General features: G+C 42.9%; 1 protein-coding gene and 1 non-coding gene across 2 annotated transcripts; both read left to right on the plus strand.

Annotated features, from left to right (window-relative positions):
• The first annotated feature begins 12,429 nt into the window (after window positions 1–12,429).
• RPL37 (ribosomal protein L37) lies at window positions 12,430–15,149 on the plus strand. The gene is made up of 4 exons (XM_019983086.2): window positions 12,430–12,580; window positions 13,193–13,328; window positions 13,855–13,939; window positions 15,032–15,149. The coding sequence occupies exons 1-4, from the start codon at window positions 12,578–12,580 to the stop codon at window positions 15,099–15,101; spliced, it is 294 nt and encodes a 97-aa protein (XP_019838645.1). The 5' UTR covers window positions 12,430–12,577; the 3' UTR covers window positions 15,102–15,149.
• On the plus strand, window positions 14,869–14,949 carry LOC139178115 (small nucleolar RNA SNORD72). The gene has a single exon (XR_011562536.1). It is a non-coding gene; the product is annotated as a small nucleolar RNA SNORD72 (small nucleolar RNA).
• Window positions 15,150–19,762: the final 4,613 nt, after the last annotated feature.

A 19,762-nucleotide genomic window follows, 5' to 3' on the forward strand; every position in this document is an offset into this window, starting at 1 on the left:
GACAAGGCAAAAGGGGTCTCCTGCAGAGAGCTCTTTCCTAAAAAGAGCCCTTTCCTGTCAAAAGGTGCTTACACATCTCCACTTGTCAGAACATCATTCTGAAACTGTTTGGTACCATTTTGGAGGGCTCCGACGAGCTCCGGTACTGGAGTCCTTCGTGTCCCAGCAGAGAAAGAATTCAGAGAGAACCAAAGTGATAGGTAACAAGTGACTTATTAGGTAAGGATGCCTGTGAGGCTTACAAGTGGAAAGGACAGCGGTTGCATGCTCTGAGGACTTAGTGGGCTATAGTTTTATTTATTTGTTTATCTTTGGGTCTCTGTTGCTGCATTCGGGTTTTCTCTAGTTGCAGGAACAAGGGGCAACTCCCTAGTTGTTGTGCATGGGCTTCTCATTATGGTGGCTTCTCTTGTTGCAGAGCACAGGCTCTAAGCACACTAGTTTAGTAGCTGCGGCTCACAGGCTCTAGAGTGGGGACTCAGTAGCTGTGGCATATGGACTTAGTTGCTCCAAGGTATGTGGAATCTTTCCAGACAAGGGATTGAACCCATGTCCCCTGCATTGGTAGGTGGATTCTTATCCACTATACCACCAGGGAAATCCTATAGTTTTATAATCAAAGGAAAAGTGGGGAAGGGGAAAAGACCAATTTCCTCCTCATTTTTGAGTAGACATCATGCTTCCATCATCAACTCCTCTAGGTTGGGCAGTTTTCTTGTCCCTACATGGTCAAACCAGAACTGTCATGACACTATGGAAATATTATTTTGGGTCTCAGTACAATGAGGGTCTTTACTTTGAAATGTCACCTTTTCATAAATTATTGTTCTTCATGCAAGTAGAGAATATGCCGTCACTGGGCAGAACAGCATTGTTTTATTGTTTTAGGGCATGACCCATGCTTCTGCATGATTTTGTTGCTAAGCAATCCACTTGGGTTTGTGGTTAAGCTGACCTGTTTTCTTAACTGATCATTAACTTATGGAGGTCTCCCATACTTCTTTCTTTACATACAGTCCTCTAGTGGGATTAACTCTGTCCCTATCAATTCTGTTTCTATGGGATTATGGGCCAAAGGCTGTCTTTTGTAACTTCTTGATACTGACAGAGGGTGCTGTATTTTTAGAGTGGAAGATGTCAGATGGGTTAGTAGCATCTCTTTGCCTACAGTTTTAGTTGCCCACTTACATATGCAGACAGAACAAGCTACAATTATTTTTCTTTTAAATAAAATGTATATCTACATATACATATTACATACATACACTATACATATTAACATTTTAAACAAAACTGGGATCTATAACTTGCTGTTTTCCATAATAATATATCATGGATATCACTACTCGTCAATATGTATAGATTTACTTCATCCTACAATTATTTCATGTCCACCAAGATATAGATTATTATTGAAACGGGGAACCGAATTCTGTTCACAGAGACAAACAGTGGAATTCACAAACTGGCAAACACTCATGCAGGCAAAGTTTATTTTAAAGGACAGAGATACAAAGCCTTCAGCATAGACACTGAGAAGGGGTGAAGAGACCCCAAAGACAGGAATAACAGCAGTTTTTATATCTTTATTAGAATTGATCTGTTTGTTTTTGGTTGGCTCTGGGCCAAAAGCATGTAATTTCTGACCAATCAGTTTAAATGTTACAGTGTCCAATTTGCCATTTTTATGGTTTTTTTTTTTTTTTTTGGTTTCCAGTTTCTCTAGACATTGTGACACCATCTCTTGACCCTTTCTCAAGACCCCAGACCATTACTTAGAGACCAGATGTATGTTTAGGAGCTAATGGTCCACCTGCAGTTTTTCTCCTTGATAAACTGGACAGCAGTTAACGATTGTCTTGTCCTGGGTCTGAATGTTTTATGACCCTCCGGATGAGGGAGGCATTCCTTGGAATGCCTAGAAACTGGAGCAGTAAATATAGCTTTGGGCTAACAGAGAAAAATGCTTATGTGAGAGAATTAAAACTGAAATTTTAAAAAGAACCAAGGCTCTGACTCTATACTGACTGCCTAACAATTTCTACCTCATTATGAGCCATAGAGTTAATCCCATTCTCTTAAGGCCAGTTCTTGGAATTGTACTGGCCATAGGTTCAGTATTGCTCAAGATGGAACAGTTTATGTTATGGCTACAGTCAGCTCATCATGCAGATGGCTTTTTCCTACTGGTGGCAGTTATAGTATCTGTAAAACAACTCAGGAATGTGCATCAGACACTGAGTCTGTGACTCTGCTGTCCTAATCATTAATGGCTTGAGTTTGCTCCTTTGCGACTCAGGGAAGCCTGGAAGACTTCAGTTTTCCTATAAACAAGAGGCAGGAGACATGGAGGGGCCTTGGTGATTGGGATGGGATGGGCCAAGCTGAGTTTTGCTCAGTTCCAATGGAATATCAAAATGAAGTTAAAAAGGATGAAGTAAATCTACACATATTGACAAGTAGTGATAGAAATGATATATTATGAAGGAAAATAGCAAGTTATAGATCCCCTTTTTGTTTAAAAAGTTAATATGTATAGTGTATGTATACTATTTTGTATATATAGATACACATTATATTTAAGACAGCCGGGAAAGAGATAACACAAATGTACCTCTGTTATTTCTGGTTGATCTCAGAGAGGCAGCAGTGAGTGGTGGTATAAAATGAGATTGTAATTCCCCGCCCAGGAATTGAACCTGGGTAGCCTGGATGAAAATCAGGATTCCTAGCCACCAGACCAGCAAGGACTAGAGGCTAGAAGCTATTTTTCCCTGGCTTTTGCCCCAGTGAAAAAGCATTTCTCATGCAGGCAAAAACTATAAATGCAGGTACAAAGTTTATTATTAGAGACATACATAGCACAACAACATATGGGAGAGCACACAGATAAACAGTTTGTTAAGACAGAAGCAAGGAAGAGATATACCTGGAGAGAAAGGTTGTGAGCTTCCCCACTAGTGAGGAGGAGCTCATAAAGATGCAGTTAAGTCATTTATGTAGGCCATTTCTTCCAGGTCTTTTTTTCACCCTTGGCCAATTGTTCTTTTTCTTTTTCCACCCCTGACCCACCCTTGGACCCTCTCAGACATGCATGTGCAACTTGTTTCCAAGATGGATTCCAGTCCAGAGGCCTATGGGATCATGTTTGCATCACATATTATGGGCTGGCATCCCCTCCTTTTTGACCCCCAAGGAGCCTTTCTGGCCACATGAAATGTCTCCCTTGCCCCAAGGATGGGAAATATATGACTTCCTGATTCTTTGCTTAAGCAAGGTTTAGCCCTTCTCTGTCGCTGCCATGATTGTTGTCTTAAGGTGTCCACTGGACACAAAGCCTGACTGCTTGCCCTGAATCTGTTGTTACTTTCATTTTTGGAGGGCACACAGGAGGATGGCTGTAAGTAACTAACCTTCCTGTTTCAGGAAATGCAAACAGGAGGCTAGCTGCAAGTGTCTAGCCTGAAGCCCACTTTTTTCCTACCCAGAGATATGTAAACAGGAGGCCAGTTGTAAATGCCTAGCCTGGGGCCTATCTGTCTCCTGCCTCCTGGTGATATAACAGCAGTATTCAAACTTCTACTTTAAACATTTCTATTTAACACTTTTTTGTTATCAACAGAATTTAATTTTCTAAAAAGTTATCTGGTTGGTTTTTATTTTCGGTTATAGTTCACAAGAACCTTAAAACAGTATAAATATCAACAGAATACTAGATGAGCAAACTGTAGTATTTCACGTAATGTAAAAGACAGCATTCAAAAAGAATGAATTTCAGTGACCCACAGTATAGGTAAATAATAATAGCATTAAGGGGAAATTTTAAGTCCCCAAATATTATATGCAGCATAGCACTCTCCTAAAAGGCTCAAAATAATGGAAATACAGACACACAGAGATTTTAGGAATACACATGGCATCAATGGGAACAGTGAGAGACTTTATTTTCTTGGGCTCCAAAATCACTGCAGATGGTGACTGCAGCCTTGAAATTAAAAGACACTTGCTCCTTGGAGATCAAGATCAGTGGGAGAAATATCAATAACCTCAGATATGCAAATGACACCACCCTTATGGCAGAAAGTGAAGAACTAAAAAGCCTCTTGATGAAAGTGAAAGAGCAGAGTGAAAAAGTTGGCTTAAAACTCAATATTCAGAAAACTAAGATCATGGCATTCGGTCCCATCACTTCATGGCAAATAGATGGGGAAACAAGGGCAACAGTGACAGACTTTATTTGGGGGGGCTCCAAAATCACTGCACCCCAAACCAGTACTCTTGCCTGGAAAGTCTCATGGACAGAGGAGCCTGGTGGGTTGCAGTCTATGGGGTTGCTAAGAGTCTGACACGACTGAGCAACTTCACTTTCACTTTTCACTTTCATGCATTGGAGACGGAAATGGCAATCCATTCCAGTGTTCTTGCCTGGAGAATCCCAGGGATGGGGGAGCCTGGTGGGCTGCTGTCTATGGGGTCGCACAGAGTCGGACACGACTGAAGCGACTTAGCAGCAGCAGCAGCAAAATCACTGCAGATGGTGACTGCAGCCATGAAATTAAAAGACGCTTGCTCCTTGGAAGAAAAGCTATGACCAACCTAGAGAGCATATTAAAAAGAAGAGACGTTAGTTTGACAACAAAGGTCCGTCTAGTCAAAACTATGGTTTTTCCAGTAGTCATGTGTGGATGTGAGAGTTGGACCATAAAGAAAGCTGAGCACAGAAGAATTTGATGCTTTTGAACTGTGGTATATGAGAAGACTCTTGAGAGTCCCTTGGACTGCAAGGAGATCCAACCAGTCCATCCTAAAGGAAATCAGTCTTGAATATTCATTGGAAAGACTGATGCTGAAGCTGAAACTCCAATACTTTGGCCATCTGATGCAAAGTACTGACTCATTTGAAAAGACCCTGATGCTGGGAAAGATTGAAGGCATGAGGAGAAGGGAATGAGAGAGGATGAGATGGTTGGATGGCATCACCAACTCAATCGACATGGGTTTGAGTAAGCTCCAGGAGTTGGTGATGGACAGGGAAGCCCAGTGTGCTGCAGTCCATGGGGTCACAAAGAGTTGGACATGACTGAGCAACTGAACTGACCTGGAATCGATATAATTACAAGAAATGAGAAGGAAATGAAATTCAGAAGGATGGCTACCTTAGTTGGGGGCGGCTGGGTGGGGATGGGATGGGATTGAGGGACAGGGAAATTATGGAGTTAGATATATGGTATCATCTGGGGATGAGTGTATAGGTGTTTATTATATTATTAAAGATAAATAGTTAAACATATAACTGAAAGTATACCATGTTTGTGTTACTGAGTCCAAGCTTGCTCTGCTCGCCACATGACAGGCCAATGAATCTGAGAGACGAAGTGTTGAGGCAAGGAACACAACTTTATTTGGAAAGCCAGCTGACAGAGAAGATGGCAGACTAATGTCTCAAAATAACGATCTTGTTGGAGTCTGGATGCCAGGTTCTTTTATAGACCAGAGACGGTTAGGAGTTGAGGAAGTAAAAAATCCTTTATCTTGAATTCTCTTGAATGGCCAACCTCAGGGAGGGGATCTGTTCATCTCTTCATTCTTGCAGCCATTCACAGGTAAGCAGGGTCAGATTATCTCCCTGTGAGCTGAACAAGGGGCAGGGTTCCCTGAGGCAGACCATTATGTATAGTTATAATAACAAGCCAGTCAATCCTAGAGGAAGTCAACCCTGAATATTTATTGTAAGGACTGATGCTGAAGCTGAAGCTCCAATACTTTGGCCGTCTGATGCAAAGAACTGACTCACTGGAAAAGACCCCGATGCTGGGAAAGATTGAAGGTATGGAGAAGGGGATGACAGAGGATGAGATGGTTGGATGGCATCACTGAATCAATAGACATGAGTTTGAGCAAACTCCGGGAGATGGTGAAGGACAGGGAGGCCTGGTGTGCTGTAGTCCATAGGGTCACAAAGAGTTGGACACGATTGAGTGACTGAACAATAATAACAAAAGCAACAAAAAGACAAAGGTTAAAATCAAAGAAACAGATCTATCATGGAGTCAGAACTGGCTCTTCCTTCCAAACACTTGGACTAATGCTGAGCATGTAGTTTTACTGAAAGTGCCACCTCTCTGGACACCAGTGCCAACTCAAATCCCTCAAATCCCCAAGACAAAGTTTTGGGTGAATTACTTTGCCAGGCAAAGGAGGACTTCTGCATCAAAAAACTGTGTGTCTCTACCCAAGAGAACTTGATGAGGGGTTTTTATAAGAGAGGGTTTCAAAGGTGGGGTCTCTGACAAGAGTAGGGTGTAAGTAGGGTTTACACCACTTTAATTTCATCTCAGATGGTCAGTCTCCTAATCTTGATGAGCTTCTCTGGTCCCTTTAATCTTGCTTGCTGTGGTTTCTTGGCTGCCTCTCCTTTGATTGTGGAGGTTTAGTAGCTAAGTTGTGTTCTACTCCTTTCGAACCCATGGACTGTAGCCCAGCAGGCTCCTCTGTCCATCTGATTTTCCAGGCAAGCAAGTGGGAGTGGCTTGCCATTTCCTTCTCCAGGGGATCTTTCCAACTCAGGGATTGAACCCAGGTCTCCTGCATTGTAGGCAGATTCTTTACCAACTGAGACACCAGAGAAGCCCTTGATTAGAATTGTTCAAATCTGCCCTTTGGAACTCAGGGAAAATAATGGCTGGAGTCTTGCCTACAAGAAACAGGGGATAGAAAGATCCCATGCTTGGAAGTCCCACAGAGCTCCACTCGGTTTCAATATTAGAAACCAAGGATAATGAATCATTAAATTTTAGGGACCCTAAGGTTGAAAAAGAATAAGAAAAGCCTTATATGACATTAAAAATTAACTTTAGGTTAAGAGTTTTACAATGTGTCACAAAAGTATAGGTTTCGAGAGATGTACCCTACTAAATATTAACAATCTGATTGTCCATTTTAGTAAATTTGTCACCTTTTCTTTTTTATTCAAGTTGGTTGGTAAGGTATTCTAATAACCAGCTTCTCAAACTGGATCTCCTCTTCACTCGTCCCCCAATACCATCCTCTCCCACAATAACCTGCTCCAGTTCTCAAAGATGATGGGAAAAAAAGTGTTTCTTTGAAGTTGGATATTTCACAGTAAAATTTATTTAAGGAAGGCAGTTTAAATTCAGTTCCTTGGTAACAGGAAATGTGCACTGCACAAGCTTAGAATGAGAACGGAAGTGAGTTGGGGGAAGGGTATGTATTTGACGTATTTGAAAATACATTCATCAAATTAAATACAATGAAACAGGAGTAAAATTTTTGTTTGCAGCTAGAAGTTTAAGTTATGTGATTTTTTTTGAAGATGAAGTTAGTTGCTCAGTTGTGTCTGCCTCTTTGCAACCCCATGGACTGTAGCCCACCTGGCTCCTCTGTCCATGGAATTCTCCAGGCAAGAATACTAGAGTGGGTTGCGATTTCCTTCTCCAGGGGATCTTCCCGACCCAGGGATTGAACCTAGGTCTCCTGCTTTGCAGGCAGATTCTTTACCTTCTGAGCCATCAAAGAACTCTTAAAGATAAAAGTCAAAAGTAATTTCACCTATTGTAGGGGGAAAAAGCAGGTCAAATTAAGAGAATTGAATTGTATCAGAACAACAGATGCAAGACTTCTGATGTCTCTATCACTCTCTACTAAAAGGCAAAATGCCGTAGGGCAAATACCCAGGTAACAGCAGAGGTCATCTGTTTCAGAAGTCAGTCTACTCCTGACCTGAACTTGGCATCTGGATAAAAATCTGGGGGTACTAAATTGGCTTGATAGACCTCTATAGGGCCAAGGGCCTACCTGACCAGGGTTAGAATGGTGTGATTTCAAGCATACCAAAAAGGGAGAGGAGAAATTTTTCACCCTGACAATTTGGGGAATGTCTGGGGTAAAAGAGACCGTCACCTAGTGCCTGCTGCGCGGTTCGACTCCTCCCTGGTTGCTACCTGTCCCATTTCTGAAACTGAGTAGGACCCTGTAGGGCCCCCCGGGGAACAAAAGCCTATCCACGTCCCTCTTGTTTTTAAGAAAAAGGTTTCAGCCTTCAAGATCTTTCTTGTGTTCCAAAGGGCAGACAATTGAAACAGTTAGCTGTTCAAACTGTTACTTGTTAAGGAAGTGAGGGAAGGCATAAACACAAGAAAGGCAGTAAAGGGACTTCCCTGGTGGCTCAGTGGTAAAGAATCCGCCTGCCAGTGCAGAAGACACAGATCTCCCCTGGTCCTGGAAGATCCGACATGCCAAGGAGCAACTAAGCCCATGCTCCACAACTATTGAGCCTGTTCTCTAGAGCCCAAGAGCTGCAACTACTGAAGTCTATGTGCCGTGCTCTGCAACGAGAAGCCACTGCAATAAGAAGCCTGCACACAGCAACCAGTGAGTAGTCTCTGCGAGCCAAAACTGGAGAAGAGCCCGCACAGCAATGAAGACCCAGCATAGCCAAAAATAATTAAAAAAAAAAATTTTAAAAGAAAAGAAGTTAGGAAACAACAGTACAGCAATAAAGGAACTCTCCAGTTCCTCCCCAATGGGTATACATAATAATCTGATACAAATCTTTGAGTTTGGTTATCAAAAAAGCAAGAGAGTTCCAGAAAAAACATCTATTTCTGCTTTATTGACTATGCCAAAGCCTTTGTGTGGATCACAAGAAACTGGAAAATTCTGAAAGAAATGGGAATACCAGACCACCTGATCTGCCTCTTCAGAAACCTATATGCAGGTCAGGAAGCAACAATTAGAACTGGACATGGAACAGACTGGTTCCAAATAGGAAAAGGAGGACGTCAAGGCTGTATATTGTCACCCTGTTTATTTAACTTGTATGCTGAGTACATCATGAGAAACGCTGGGCTGGAAGAAGCACAAGCTGGAATCAAGATTGCCAGGAGAAATATCAATAACCTCAGATATGCAGATGACACCACCCTTATGGCAGAAAGTGAAGAGGAACTAAAGAGCCTCTTGATGAAAGTAAAAGAGGAGAGTGAAAAAGTTGGCTTAAAGCTCAACATTCAGAAAACGAAGATCATGGCATCTGGTCCCATCACTTCATGGGAAATAGATGGGGAAACAGTGGAAACAGTGTCAGACTTTATTTTTTTGGGCTCCAAAATCACTGCAGACGGTGATTGCAGCCATGAAATTAAGAGACGCTTACTACTTGGAAGGAAAGTTATGACCAAGCTAGACAGCATATTAAAAAGCAGAGATATTACTTTGCCAACAAAGGTCAGTCTAGTCAAGGCTATGGCTTTTCCAGTGGTCATGTATGGATGTAAGTTGGACTGTGAAGAAAGCTGAGTGCCGAAGAATTGATGCTTTTGAACTGTGGTATTGGAGAAGACTCTTGAGAGTCCCTTGGACTGCAAGGAGATCCAACCAGTCCATCCTAAAGGAGATCAGTCCTGGGTGTTCATTGGAAGGACTGATGCTGAAGCTGAAACTCCAACACTTTGGCCACCTCGTGTGAAGAGCTGACTCACTGGAAAAGACCCTGATGCTGGGAGGGATTGGGGGCAGGAGAAGGGGATGACAGAGGATGAGATGGCTGGATGGCATCACTGACTCGATGGACATCAGTTTGGGTGAACTCCGGGAGTCGGTGATGGATAGGGAGGCTTGGCGTGCTGCGATTCATGGGGTTGGAAAGAGTCGGACACGACTGAATGACTGAACTGAACTTAACTGATAGGAACTAAGCTCCTTCCCTGCCACCCCAACCCCCACCTCCACTCAGGTGGAGGATGGCTGAGCACAAGTTTCTTGGAACATCACCCTTTTACCTTACCACCAACTAGAATGAAGTCACATGCCCCCACAGCCCTTACTTGGTTTTTAAAGACTTCCCTAAAGGAATTCCTCGAGGGTCCAGTGGCTGGGACTCTGTCCTTGCACTGGTGAAGGCCCAGGTTCAATTCAATCCTGGTCCAAAAACTAAGATCCTACAAGCCCCATGGAACAGCCAAAAAATTAATTAAAAACCAAAACATAACAAAACATAACAAAACCTCTTCCCTGAAAACCATCGGACAGTTCAGTTTTCTGAGCAGGAGCTATGCTGACCTCCTTGGTTGGTGTTTGCAAAACCTTTGTCTGCTCTAAACTCCAGTTTCAGTTCCTTTGGCCTCACTATGCCTCTGGCACACTAACTTGGGCTCAACAATGTGTCTCAACTGATCTCATTTAATACCTGTGCTAAGGAAAATAATGCTCTCCCCGAAAGATGACTATGTTCTAATCTCCACAACCTGTGAAAATACTAGTTTACACCAAAGGACAACTAAGGTTGCAAATCAGCTGACCTTGAGATGAGAATATGGGTGGAGCCAAAGCACTCACAAGGGATTATTAAAAGATAAACAGGCACCCAAAACTTAAGTTTGAGCAAAAATCTACCCAAAAAGGGCAGCACCAAACTGGAAGTGGTTAGTAGCATTCTAGGAGCCAGGGGACTTTATAAAGTGTGGAAGCAAAGAAAGAAATTACTTGATTGGCTGTAGGTTAAAGACTAATTTGTGGTTTGATTGTTGTCCTTCAGTATGAAGTGAAGTGAAGTCGCTCAGTCGTGTCCGACTCTTTGCAACCCTGTGGACTGTAGCCCACCAGGTTCCTTGGTCCATGGGATTTTCCAGGCATGAATACTGGAATGGGTTGCCATTTCCTTCTCCAGGGGATCTTCCCGACCCAGGGATCGAACCCAGGTCTCCCGCATTGTAGGCAGATGCTTTATATAATATTGTACTGATGTCTTCCATGTTGCATAACTGAAACTTTATACTAGCTGGTTAAATGTTTTGTCTTAAACCATTAAGTTTGTAGTAAATTGTTAGAATGGCAACAGGGAACTAATACAGTACCTCAAACAGTTAAGTCTAACCTGAACTGCAGTTTGTTTCAAAAACTCAAATGTTGGTCTTCTCACTCTCTCCCTGCTGGAGGGATCTCCCCCTGAACGCCCCTTTCCCCACCTACCACTTCCATAAAAACAGTGACTCTCCTCTTCCCAGTTCCTAGAAGAGCTTAGTGCTTACTACGAACTTATCAACTGTTAACCTGTCAAAAATTTAACCTTCTAACTCCTAGACCTCATCTTGTTCTTTTAACTGTGTGAAAGATGCTCAGTCGTGCCCCACTCTTTGCGACTGCATTGACTGTAGCCCGCCAGGCTTCTTCCTTCGTACGTGGGAATTCTCCAGGCAAGAATACTGGAGTCCCTCCTCCAGCGGATCTTTCCAACCCAGGGAAAGAACCCAGGTCTCCCGCATTGGGGGGTAGATTCTTTGCCCTCTGAGCCACCAGGGAAGCCCAAGAATACTTGAGAGGGTAGCCTATCCCTTCTCCAGCGGATCTTCCCAACCCAGGAATCCAACCAGGGTCTCCTGCACTGCAGGATTGTTTACCAGTTGGGCTATCAGGGAAGCCTAGAAGTTAATTACTTTTGCCAATATTTCACAAGTGTTAGGTCACTAATTGCTTCCTTTAGACAGCACGCATTTAGGATTGTTTTTCCCTACTAACTCTTAAATGTTTGGGTATTTTACCCTTTTGCAAGGGTGGGGGCTTTCCTCGGAAGAAGGTTGCAATTGAATTAACTGTTTGTATCAACAAGATCTGGGAACCACCAATAGTAACACTTTAAAGTGTTTTGGACTACACATATCCAGGCCCCACCCAAAGCTGTCAAAGCATATGTCCTCACGTTAGAGTTTAGGAAACTTGTTAACAAGTTCCACGTCTGATTCCTTGGCATAGTAAAATGGGAGATCAAGCCATATGCCTATTATTACAGTTTAAAAAGGCATTTCCTGCCTTTCTCTTCATATTCTGAGCCCAGCTATGTCCTCCTAGCAAGTGAGGACTGTGCTCAGTAGCTTAGTCGCAACCGACTCTTTGCGATCCAATGGACTAGCCCACCAGGCTGCTCTGTCCTTCGGATTTTCTGGGAGCGGGTTGCCACTTCATTCTCCAGGAGAGCTTCACCACCCAGGGACGGAACCCGCGTCTCCTGCACTGGTAGGCAGATTCTTTACCGCAGAGCCTGTGAGGATCAGTCAGTCAAAAGCTTCAGGCCGGAGTACAGAGGAACGTGGAGAAGTACACCAGCCCAACCCCCAACCCTACACAGACGCCGGGAGAGCTGAGCTAGCGCCTGCACCCCAAGCAGGGGAGCCTCTCTACCCACATTTCCCATCTCCTAGGAAACCGGAATCTGCAATGTGGCCTTAGCGCTGACAGAACACTCGTAAAGACCGGAGGGAAACAACAGGAGGGTAGGTAGTCGAGTTCCGGTCTAGAAGTTTGAGGCAGGGAAAGGCGGATCCGGGAGGTATACGCCCAATCCCTTCCCCAGAAAGTTGTGGGTTCCGCTCCGCTGAACTCTCTATTGGCCCTAACTAGCTCTGCGATCCTCCTCTCGAACCCACCCACACTGCGGTGACGGACGTATGAGAGCGGTGCACTGCGCCCCGCCGGAAGTGCTTTCCTGGGTGGAAGCTTCAGAGCGAAATATAGCGGAAGTGCTTTCTCTTCCGGCCTCTTTGGACTCGGCGGCAGAAGCAAGATGGTGAGTGTTTTCCAGGGGCTCTCGTCATCGGCTTTCATCCTCACCCCCTGAACTGCGCCCCATGCAATCCGTGGGGGCCCTGGAAGCTTTCGGATAAGAGGAGCCGGTGGGTAGGGAAGGCAGCTTTCGAGAGGCACGAGAATGGCTCATAATTCTGATGTGGGGATGCTGAGCCTGCCGTCGTGGAGCTGCAGCTGCTCCAGGCCCCTTTTTTCTGACTTTTGGGAAGCCCGCACAGCCTTGCCCACCAGTGGGAACTAATGGAAGGAGCATGGATTGCGGGTATTTGGCTCTGTAAGCAAAAGAATAGTTGGCGACGGTCCCTGGGCAGGAGCTCTTAGATTTTGCAGTAAGAGTAGGTAGGAAAACCACGTTACCTCCTCTTTTGCCTTTTACGTTTTTCATTGTCCTTTTTAATAATGTAGCAAGTTTCAAAACATGGCAGATCTTGCCGGGGCTTTAGATGACGTGAAATCTAATAGTGGTCACTGATTTAGCACAGTGTCAGCCTTTGTGATTGTCATTAGTTTATATCAGTAGTTACTTTAACTGAAAATGTTTGCATGTGTATGGAAATGACTAGACTTAAACATTTATCCCCTTAACTTGCAGACGAAGGGAACGTCATCGTTTGGAAAGCGTCGGAATAAGACGCACACGCTGTGCCGCCGTTGTGGCTCTAAGGCCTACCACCTTCAGAAGTCGACCTGTGGCAAGTGTGGCTACCCTGCCAAGCGAAAGAGAAAGTGTAAGTTAATGTTTATAAACGTACTTTGAGAATAGTCTCGTTTCATATGTACCTCGGTGGGGCATGACTTTGAATGTTGTTTCCTAGCAAAATTGTACATCTGTATACCACTATGTTGATTAGTTGCTAAGTTGTGTCCCACTCTTGCATAAGTTGTGTCCCACTCTTGCAACCCCATAATCTTTAGCTTAGTAGGCGTCTCTGTCCAATGGCTGTCCCAGGCAAAAATACTGTAGTGGGTTTCCATTTCTTCTTCCATGTATGGTCTTCCCTTGTGGCTCAACTGGTATGCTGAGCTTGCAGTGCAGACCTGGGTTCGATCCTTGGGTTGGGAAGAATCCTTGGAGAAGAGAAAGGCTACACATTCCAGTATTCTGACCTGGAGAATTCCATGGACAGTATAAGTATACCGATAAAATGAGTTTAAAGCCAAGGCAGGCATTTTTAATTAAATTGACAGACAATGTGTCCTGGGTATGTAGGGACAACAATTTGGATCTTAACCTGAATTTTTTTTTTTTCCCAGATAATTGGAGTGCTAAAGCTAAAAGACGAAATACCACCGGGACTGGTAGAATGAGGCACCTAAAAATTGTATACCGCAGATTCAGGTACAGTTTTATGTTTCAGTTATAGGTGGGTGTATGGGCTTATGTAACAGTCGTCTCAACTCCTCTGATTCGTGGGATGAGGTGTTGCTAGGATCCTTTTTCTTTTGCCACCATAACCTTCACATCAGTCTCGAACTTAGGAATCAGTGAACAGTAGTAGGCACTGAATAGGCTGGAGTGTAGTTTGAGGTAGACTCCAGAAAATAATGGCATTTATTCGCATACCTCCATTTCATTTTCCTGCCAGAGTTTGTCAAGATGATAGTATGTAATTGAGGCCTTCAGTTTTGTGGCTTTGGGCAAGTCTGCTTGCTGTAGAACACTGTTGTACTTAAAGAGAGGCCTTAGAGTTTTAATTTCAGCCCCAACATAGTCTTATAGAGAAACTGCATTTTTAGTGGTAGCAGTTGAGGGGTGTAAGGCCTCCACTGAAGTGATTATTTGTTGGGGACTGGGGTTGTCCTGTGCATTGTAGGATATTTAGCAGAATTTGTGACCTTCACTCAATTCAAGATCTTCAAGACCGCAAGACAGTTTGGGGGGTGTAAACACAACACACTTAGATGTATTTGTGTGTTGGAGTGACCGTTGCACTTAAGGCCAGTATATAGTAGTATGGGATAGGGTTCAGTGGTCTGCTAGTTTGAGTTAAGAGCATGAATTGAAGCCAATTTTAACCTGTGTGTTCCTCAAAAGACATTTCAAATAGATGTTAAGTGAGTTAAGACATTAACCGTAGTTAAGCAGTTGAGAAAATGTCTATCATTAATCACGTTTTTCCTTAGCTAAAGGAAGGTAGGATCTCTGACCCATATTTTAAGAATCCGTTTTCACAAAACCTTGGGAATCATAAGTGGTGGGGAAATACTGATGACTGCAACCAAATATGTTGCCTTGGCTATTTTGAAGCAGAGGGAAATAAATACCACAGCTTATCGGTGATGTTCTAAAAAATAAATGTCTGAACTTATGAATTCAATATTGATTTCATCATCTAACTGAGATAAGCTCATGAAAATATATTTTAACAAAGATTGAAATGTATGCGTTGACATTGCTGAAGTAACCATTCTTGTTTTTAACACAATGCAGGCATGGATTCCGTGAAGGAACAACACCTAAACCCAAGCGAGCGGCTGTTGCAGCATCCAGTTCATCTTAAGGATTTCAACGATTAGTCGCACAATAAATGTTCTGGCTTTTAAAATTATCTGGTGTGCTAAGGTATTTTTAATAGGCTTGTATCAGTGATTTACATAGGTTTGTGAATATGACAACTAAAAATCAGGTTTATTTGTTAAGTGGCTGTTTTGGAACACTACCTTTTAAACTGGGTTGTGATACTGCTTAATAGGATTGGGCCTTTACAAGCAGAATTCTAAGATTCCTTAAAGATGACATTAAGAAGTAACATCTGTGCTACTGTGAGAACTGTGTTACCTCTGTGGTCTTTGTGGAGTGGTTGTCGTCCTGTATGATAGGCTTTGGATTTCTGGTGAGAACACAAAGGACAGGAATTGAAGGAATTCCATTTTGGAAAGGTGGTTTTGTGGGGTTTTTGTATTTGATTTACAATGTTGCGTTAGTTTTTTACAGCAAAGTGATTCAGCTATACGTTTTTCTTTTTAAGATTCTCAGGTGATATTAACTCTTGGCGCCCAGCTCATAGGCTGTGTGTGCTTTTTAAGGTGGTCAGCTAAGTGAACAACTAGGTATGAGTCAATAAGAACATTTGTAGGGCCATGTGCAAATGCAGTGTATTGAGTAGAATGCAAAGGAAGGCCAAGTATAAACTCACTTGTAGGCTAGTAGAATTTTTTTAATCCTCACCTAGGTGATCATTGACTTTTCAGGGCTCTGAATTTTTCTGCCTTGCTTTCTGGTGTTTCTGCCAGTTTTTTGAAGTGAAGACAATACCAACTTTGTTGGACTGGTGAGAGAATAGAACATTAATTATACATCACAAGTGTTGGAGTAACTAGCATAAAATAGCAATGTGGCCAAGCTGTGCTGTCCCAACTTGTAGCTTCCCATTTTTTAAAGAATTTAACAACTTTAATCTGACCTTGAAGGAGTTTTCATGATCATCACTGCCTCCTCAACCTTACCTTTAAAAACTGCCCTAGAATGCATTCCAAGATTAGTTAATTGCTCCCTTGCTTTTTTCCTTAGCTCCTAACTCTTTCAGGTCTCAGCTTGCTTCTACAGGAGCCCCAGCTGATCTGAATCTATATTGGGTTTCGTCCCAATATGTGTTATGTAATATAATGACTCTGTTCTACTTTTGCTGCTGTTCGCTGTTGAGTTGCTAAGTGTGCCTGACTCTGCAACGCCATGGACTGTATCCCACCAGGCTCCTCAGTCCATGAGATTTCCCAGGCAACCCACTGGAGTGGGTTGCCACTTCCTGTGTCTCCTTTGGCAGGCAGGTTCTTTACCACTGAACCACCCCAGAGGCCCTCTTCTACTTTGTTGTTGTTAGTACTAAGTCTAGTCCTACTCTTTGTGACCCCAAGGACTGCAGCACCCTGGGCTTCTCTGGCCTTCACTATCTCAATGGAATTTGCACTCTTACGTTAATTGAGTGGGTGATGCTATCCAGCCATACTCAGGGATGCATAATAAGTTCTGTATCCAGTTGACATTTGATCATGTGATTTTTACTGGTGTACCTGTGCTTATTTATTTGTAAGGTGGAAGTCTAACTAACTATGGGCTTTCAAAGTGAAGGTGCTTCTACAGTGGCTGTAGCCTAGTTACTGTAGTGGGTTCAAATATTTGAAATTGCTTTTGACCTATAAAAATAGTAATTTTATTTTGGCTTGAGTACTGAATAATCTGACATGGTATTAAGATCTTTCTGAAATCTTGCAGTGTTACTAAAGGTTGATTCCTGGGTGCTGGAGAGGCCCATTAAGATAGGTAATACCCAGGGCAGAATAAATATTAGGCCTTGAGGTAAGTAGGTGCTGACCTGAAGACAAGAAATTTCTAAATCCTGGGTCAGAAAACAGTTGGCACAAGGCGGGGTTGCATGAGAGGTAGACAGTGATGCCTTAAAAAAGGCCTCTGTGTTTATTGAGTATAAAGTGACTTAGTCCTTATTTGCCAGTGCCTGTGGCCTTGACTGTTTGAGTTTCAGTGGGAAATTTCTCTGATAACATGGAAATCATAAGACCCAGGGAGAAGCAGTGGGCTAGAGATGGAGCTGGTTAACACGTTCAGTACAGATAGGTGGGTTCAGTTCATTCAATGCTAGTTTGCAGACAGTTCATACCTGACATATCTCATGATGTCCTCAGGATCAAAGTTGGTTTGGACAGTGGATCTCTGTCTAACAGAAGATGCCTGAGGCCAGTGCCACAACTAAGGGATTTATGTTTCTTTGGCAGGGGAACACAGGAGCCGTTGAGTGTTACCATAGGGTATCTGAAGTAATACCCAGGAATGTATCATTATTTATGTATGCATTTGACCTTTCAGTCACAGCTACTGTGGTTTTGTCAGTTGGAGAAAATATCAGAGGTAGGGTCTTGGATTTTCTGGACTAGGGGGCAAGGATTTGGTGCATTCACTGAGGAATATAAGATGGAAGCAACAGGAAGAAATTGTTAGGTGGTGTTGATGCCTGTGGGATACTAGAAGTATCTTGGAAGAACTCAGTAAAGCTAGTGGCAGCTGAAGTGGAAAGCCGAAAGCCCAGGCTGGAGATTTGCATTTGGAAATAATGAACATAGAGTTGAGAATGGGAATTGATTTAGGGATTAGAAGGAAATGGTGAAACCTGGGAGGCATTTAAAAATGATGGGAGATGGAAGGAAAGGATTGTTTATTTTTCTCTCTTTAAAAATTCAGATTCTTGACTCAGTAATGGTTGAAACCATTTGAAAAAGAGAAGACAGTGTAGAGAGGCTCAAGGAAAGGTTTGGGGAGATGTCCTTAGGAGATGAGGAATGAGAGTGGTTCATTAATTTGTTCAGCATACACGTGATGAGTGGGAACAAAAACCAACATGGTTGAAGTTGACTCCAGTCATTGCAGAAATGAGTCCTACAAACTAAGTGTCCTGTGGGACTAAGGCCAAGGAGGAAAAGATTTTTAAATTAAAAAAATTTAATGACTTCAGGGTTTGGAAAATTTAGGTTAGTGTTTATTTTCCACCAACCTTGTTTCTGTAGAGCATCAGGAATAAAGCCAGAGGTTCAGGGGTGATTGGGCAATAAAGAATTTAGTTTAAAATGAGAAGAGTTTAGTTTAAAAAGCACTTTTGGAAGGTTACCTAGTTATTCTGTAGTTGCCTTTCACTTCTATTTATGATACTGTGCCCCTTATGAACCAAATCTAGTGACCTCTGTGTGCCAGAAGCAGTTCTGGGCCCAGGAGATACAGTGGAGAATAAGACAGACTCCTTTGGCAGAGATTTCAGTAGAGCATGTGACAGCCTGCTCTTGGTGTGTATGTGGTGTGTTGGGGTTGAGATACCTAGAACAGATAAGTAATTTCAGGTAGTGTTAAGACCTATGAAGACAAAAATACAGAAAGTGTGACAGGATGGAGGTAGAGGACCCCTTAGAAAAGTGGTTAAGATAAATATGGGAATTCCCTGGTGGTTCAGTGGTTAGGACTGCAAAGGGCCCCAGTTCAGTTGCTGGTCAGGGAACTAAGATCCCAACCCTAACTTTTGTCAAGTTAAATGTTTTTCTCAAAACGAAAGGTAGTTCATAATCTAAGAGAAGCATATGTCAGAGACTATCAAACTGAGAAACTAAGAATGAAATCTGGAGCAAAAACTTCTGTCTATGGTAAGGTAAAGGGATGTCTTGTCAAATAACCAATGAAAAAATGGTTCTCATCTATGCGAGTGGTCTGTAGATTACCACAGGCATGGTATGTGGATTGAGATTTTATTTTTGTGTGCTCATCTCTATGCAATGGAGATATGCCCCAGGATGAAGACTTTGTTCTTTTTTTTTTTTTTTTAAGATTACTCAAAGATAAGAAAAAATATCCTCCAGTCATGATTAGTTGTAAAAATAGTTTTTATTTCTCAAGAAATTTTTGGTTCTATGTTATAGTCAGAATTCAAAGTTGACTTAAGCTTATCTTTCAGCTTGGGCCTCTTGGGCTGAAGCCGTTGGAGAAGGGGGCATGATCCCTCTGATTTCAGCTTTTCTCCTTGAGATGAGGGGCTTGTGAGCTGCAGTTTCACTCAGTGGGGTTTAAAGAGTAGACAAGACGGGGGAGTGGTGTTTCCTTTTCCTGAGGTTTCCTCTACTTCTGAGGGCCCTACAGACAAGATCCCATGCTTTCCCTCACTCCTGAGTGGCTCACATCTGGTCCACAGGAAGAATTCGCACATTCCTGGCCTCAACAACCTGAAGTTTCCTAGGTTTAGAACTGCTGCCGCTGCTAAGTCACTTCAGTCGTGTTCGACTCTGTGCGACCCCATAGACGACAGCCCACCAGGCTCCCCCGTCCCTGGGATTCTCCAGGCAAGAACACTGGAGTGGGTTGCCATTTCCTTCTCCAATGCATGAAAGTGAAAAGTGAAAGTGAAGTCGCTCAGTAGTGTCCAACTCTTAGCGACCCCATAAGACTGCAGCCTACCAGGCTCCTCTGACCGTGGGATTTTCCAGGCAAGAGTACTGGAGTGAGGTGCCATTGCCTTCTCCGAGGTTTAGAACTAGAAAGTAGTAAAACTATTCTAAGAAGGTTGGATTGAATACTTCCAACTCAAATTTCTTTACAAAATTTTTCCATTAAACTCTTATATCTTTGATTTGGCTGAGGATTCTAAAAGCTGTGACCAGATGTGAGCCACTC

The sequence above is a fragment of the Bos indicus genome, chromosome 20 (assembly GCF_029378745.1).
Source record: "Bos indicus isolate NIAB-ARS_2022 breed Sahiwal x Tharparkar chromosome 20, NIAB-ARS_B.indTharparkar_mat_pri_1.0, whole genome shotgun sequence".
Lineage (NCBI taxonomy): Eukaryota > Metazoa > Chordata > Mammalia > Artiodactyla > Bovidae > Bos > Bos indicus.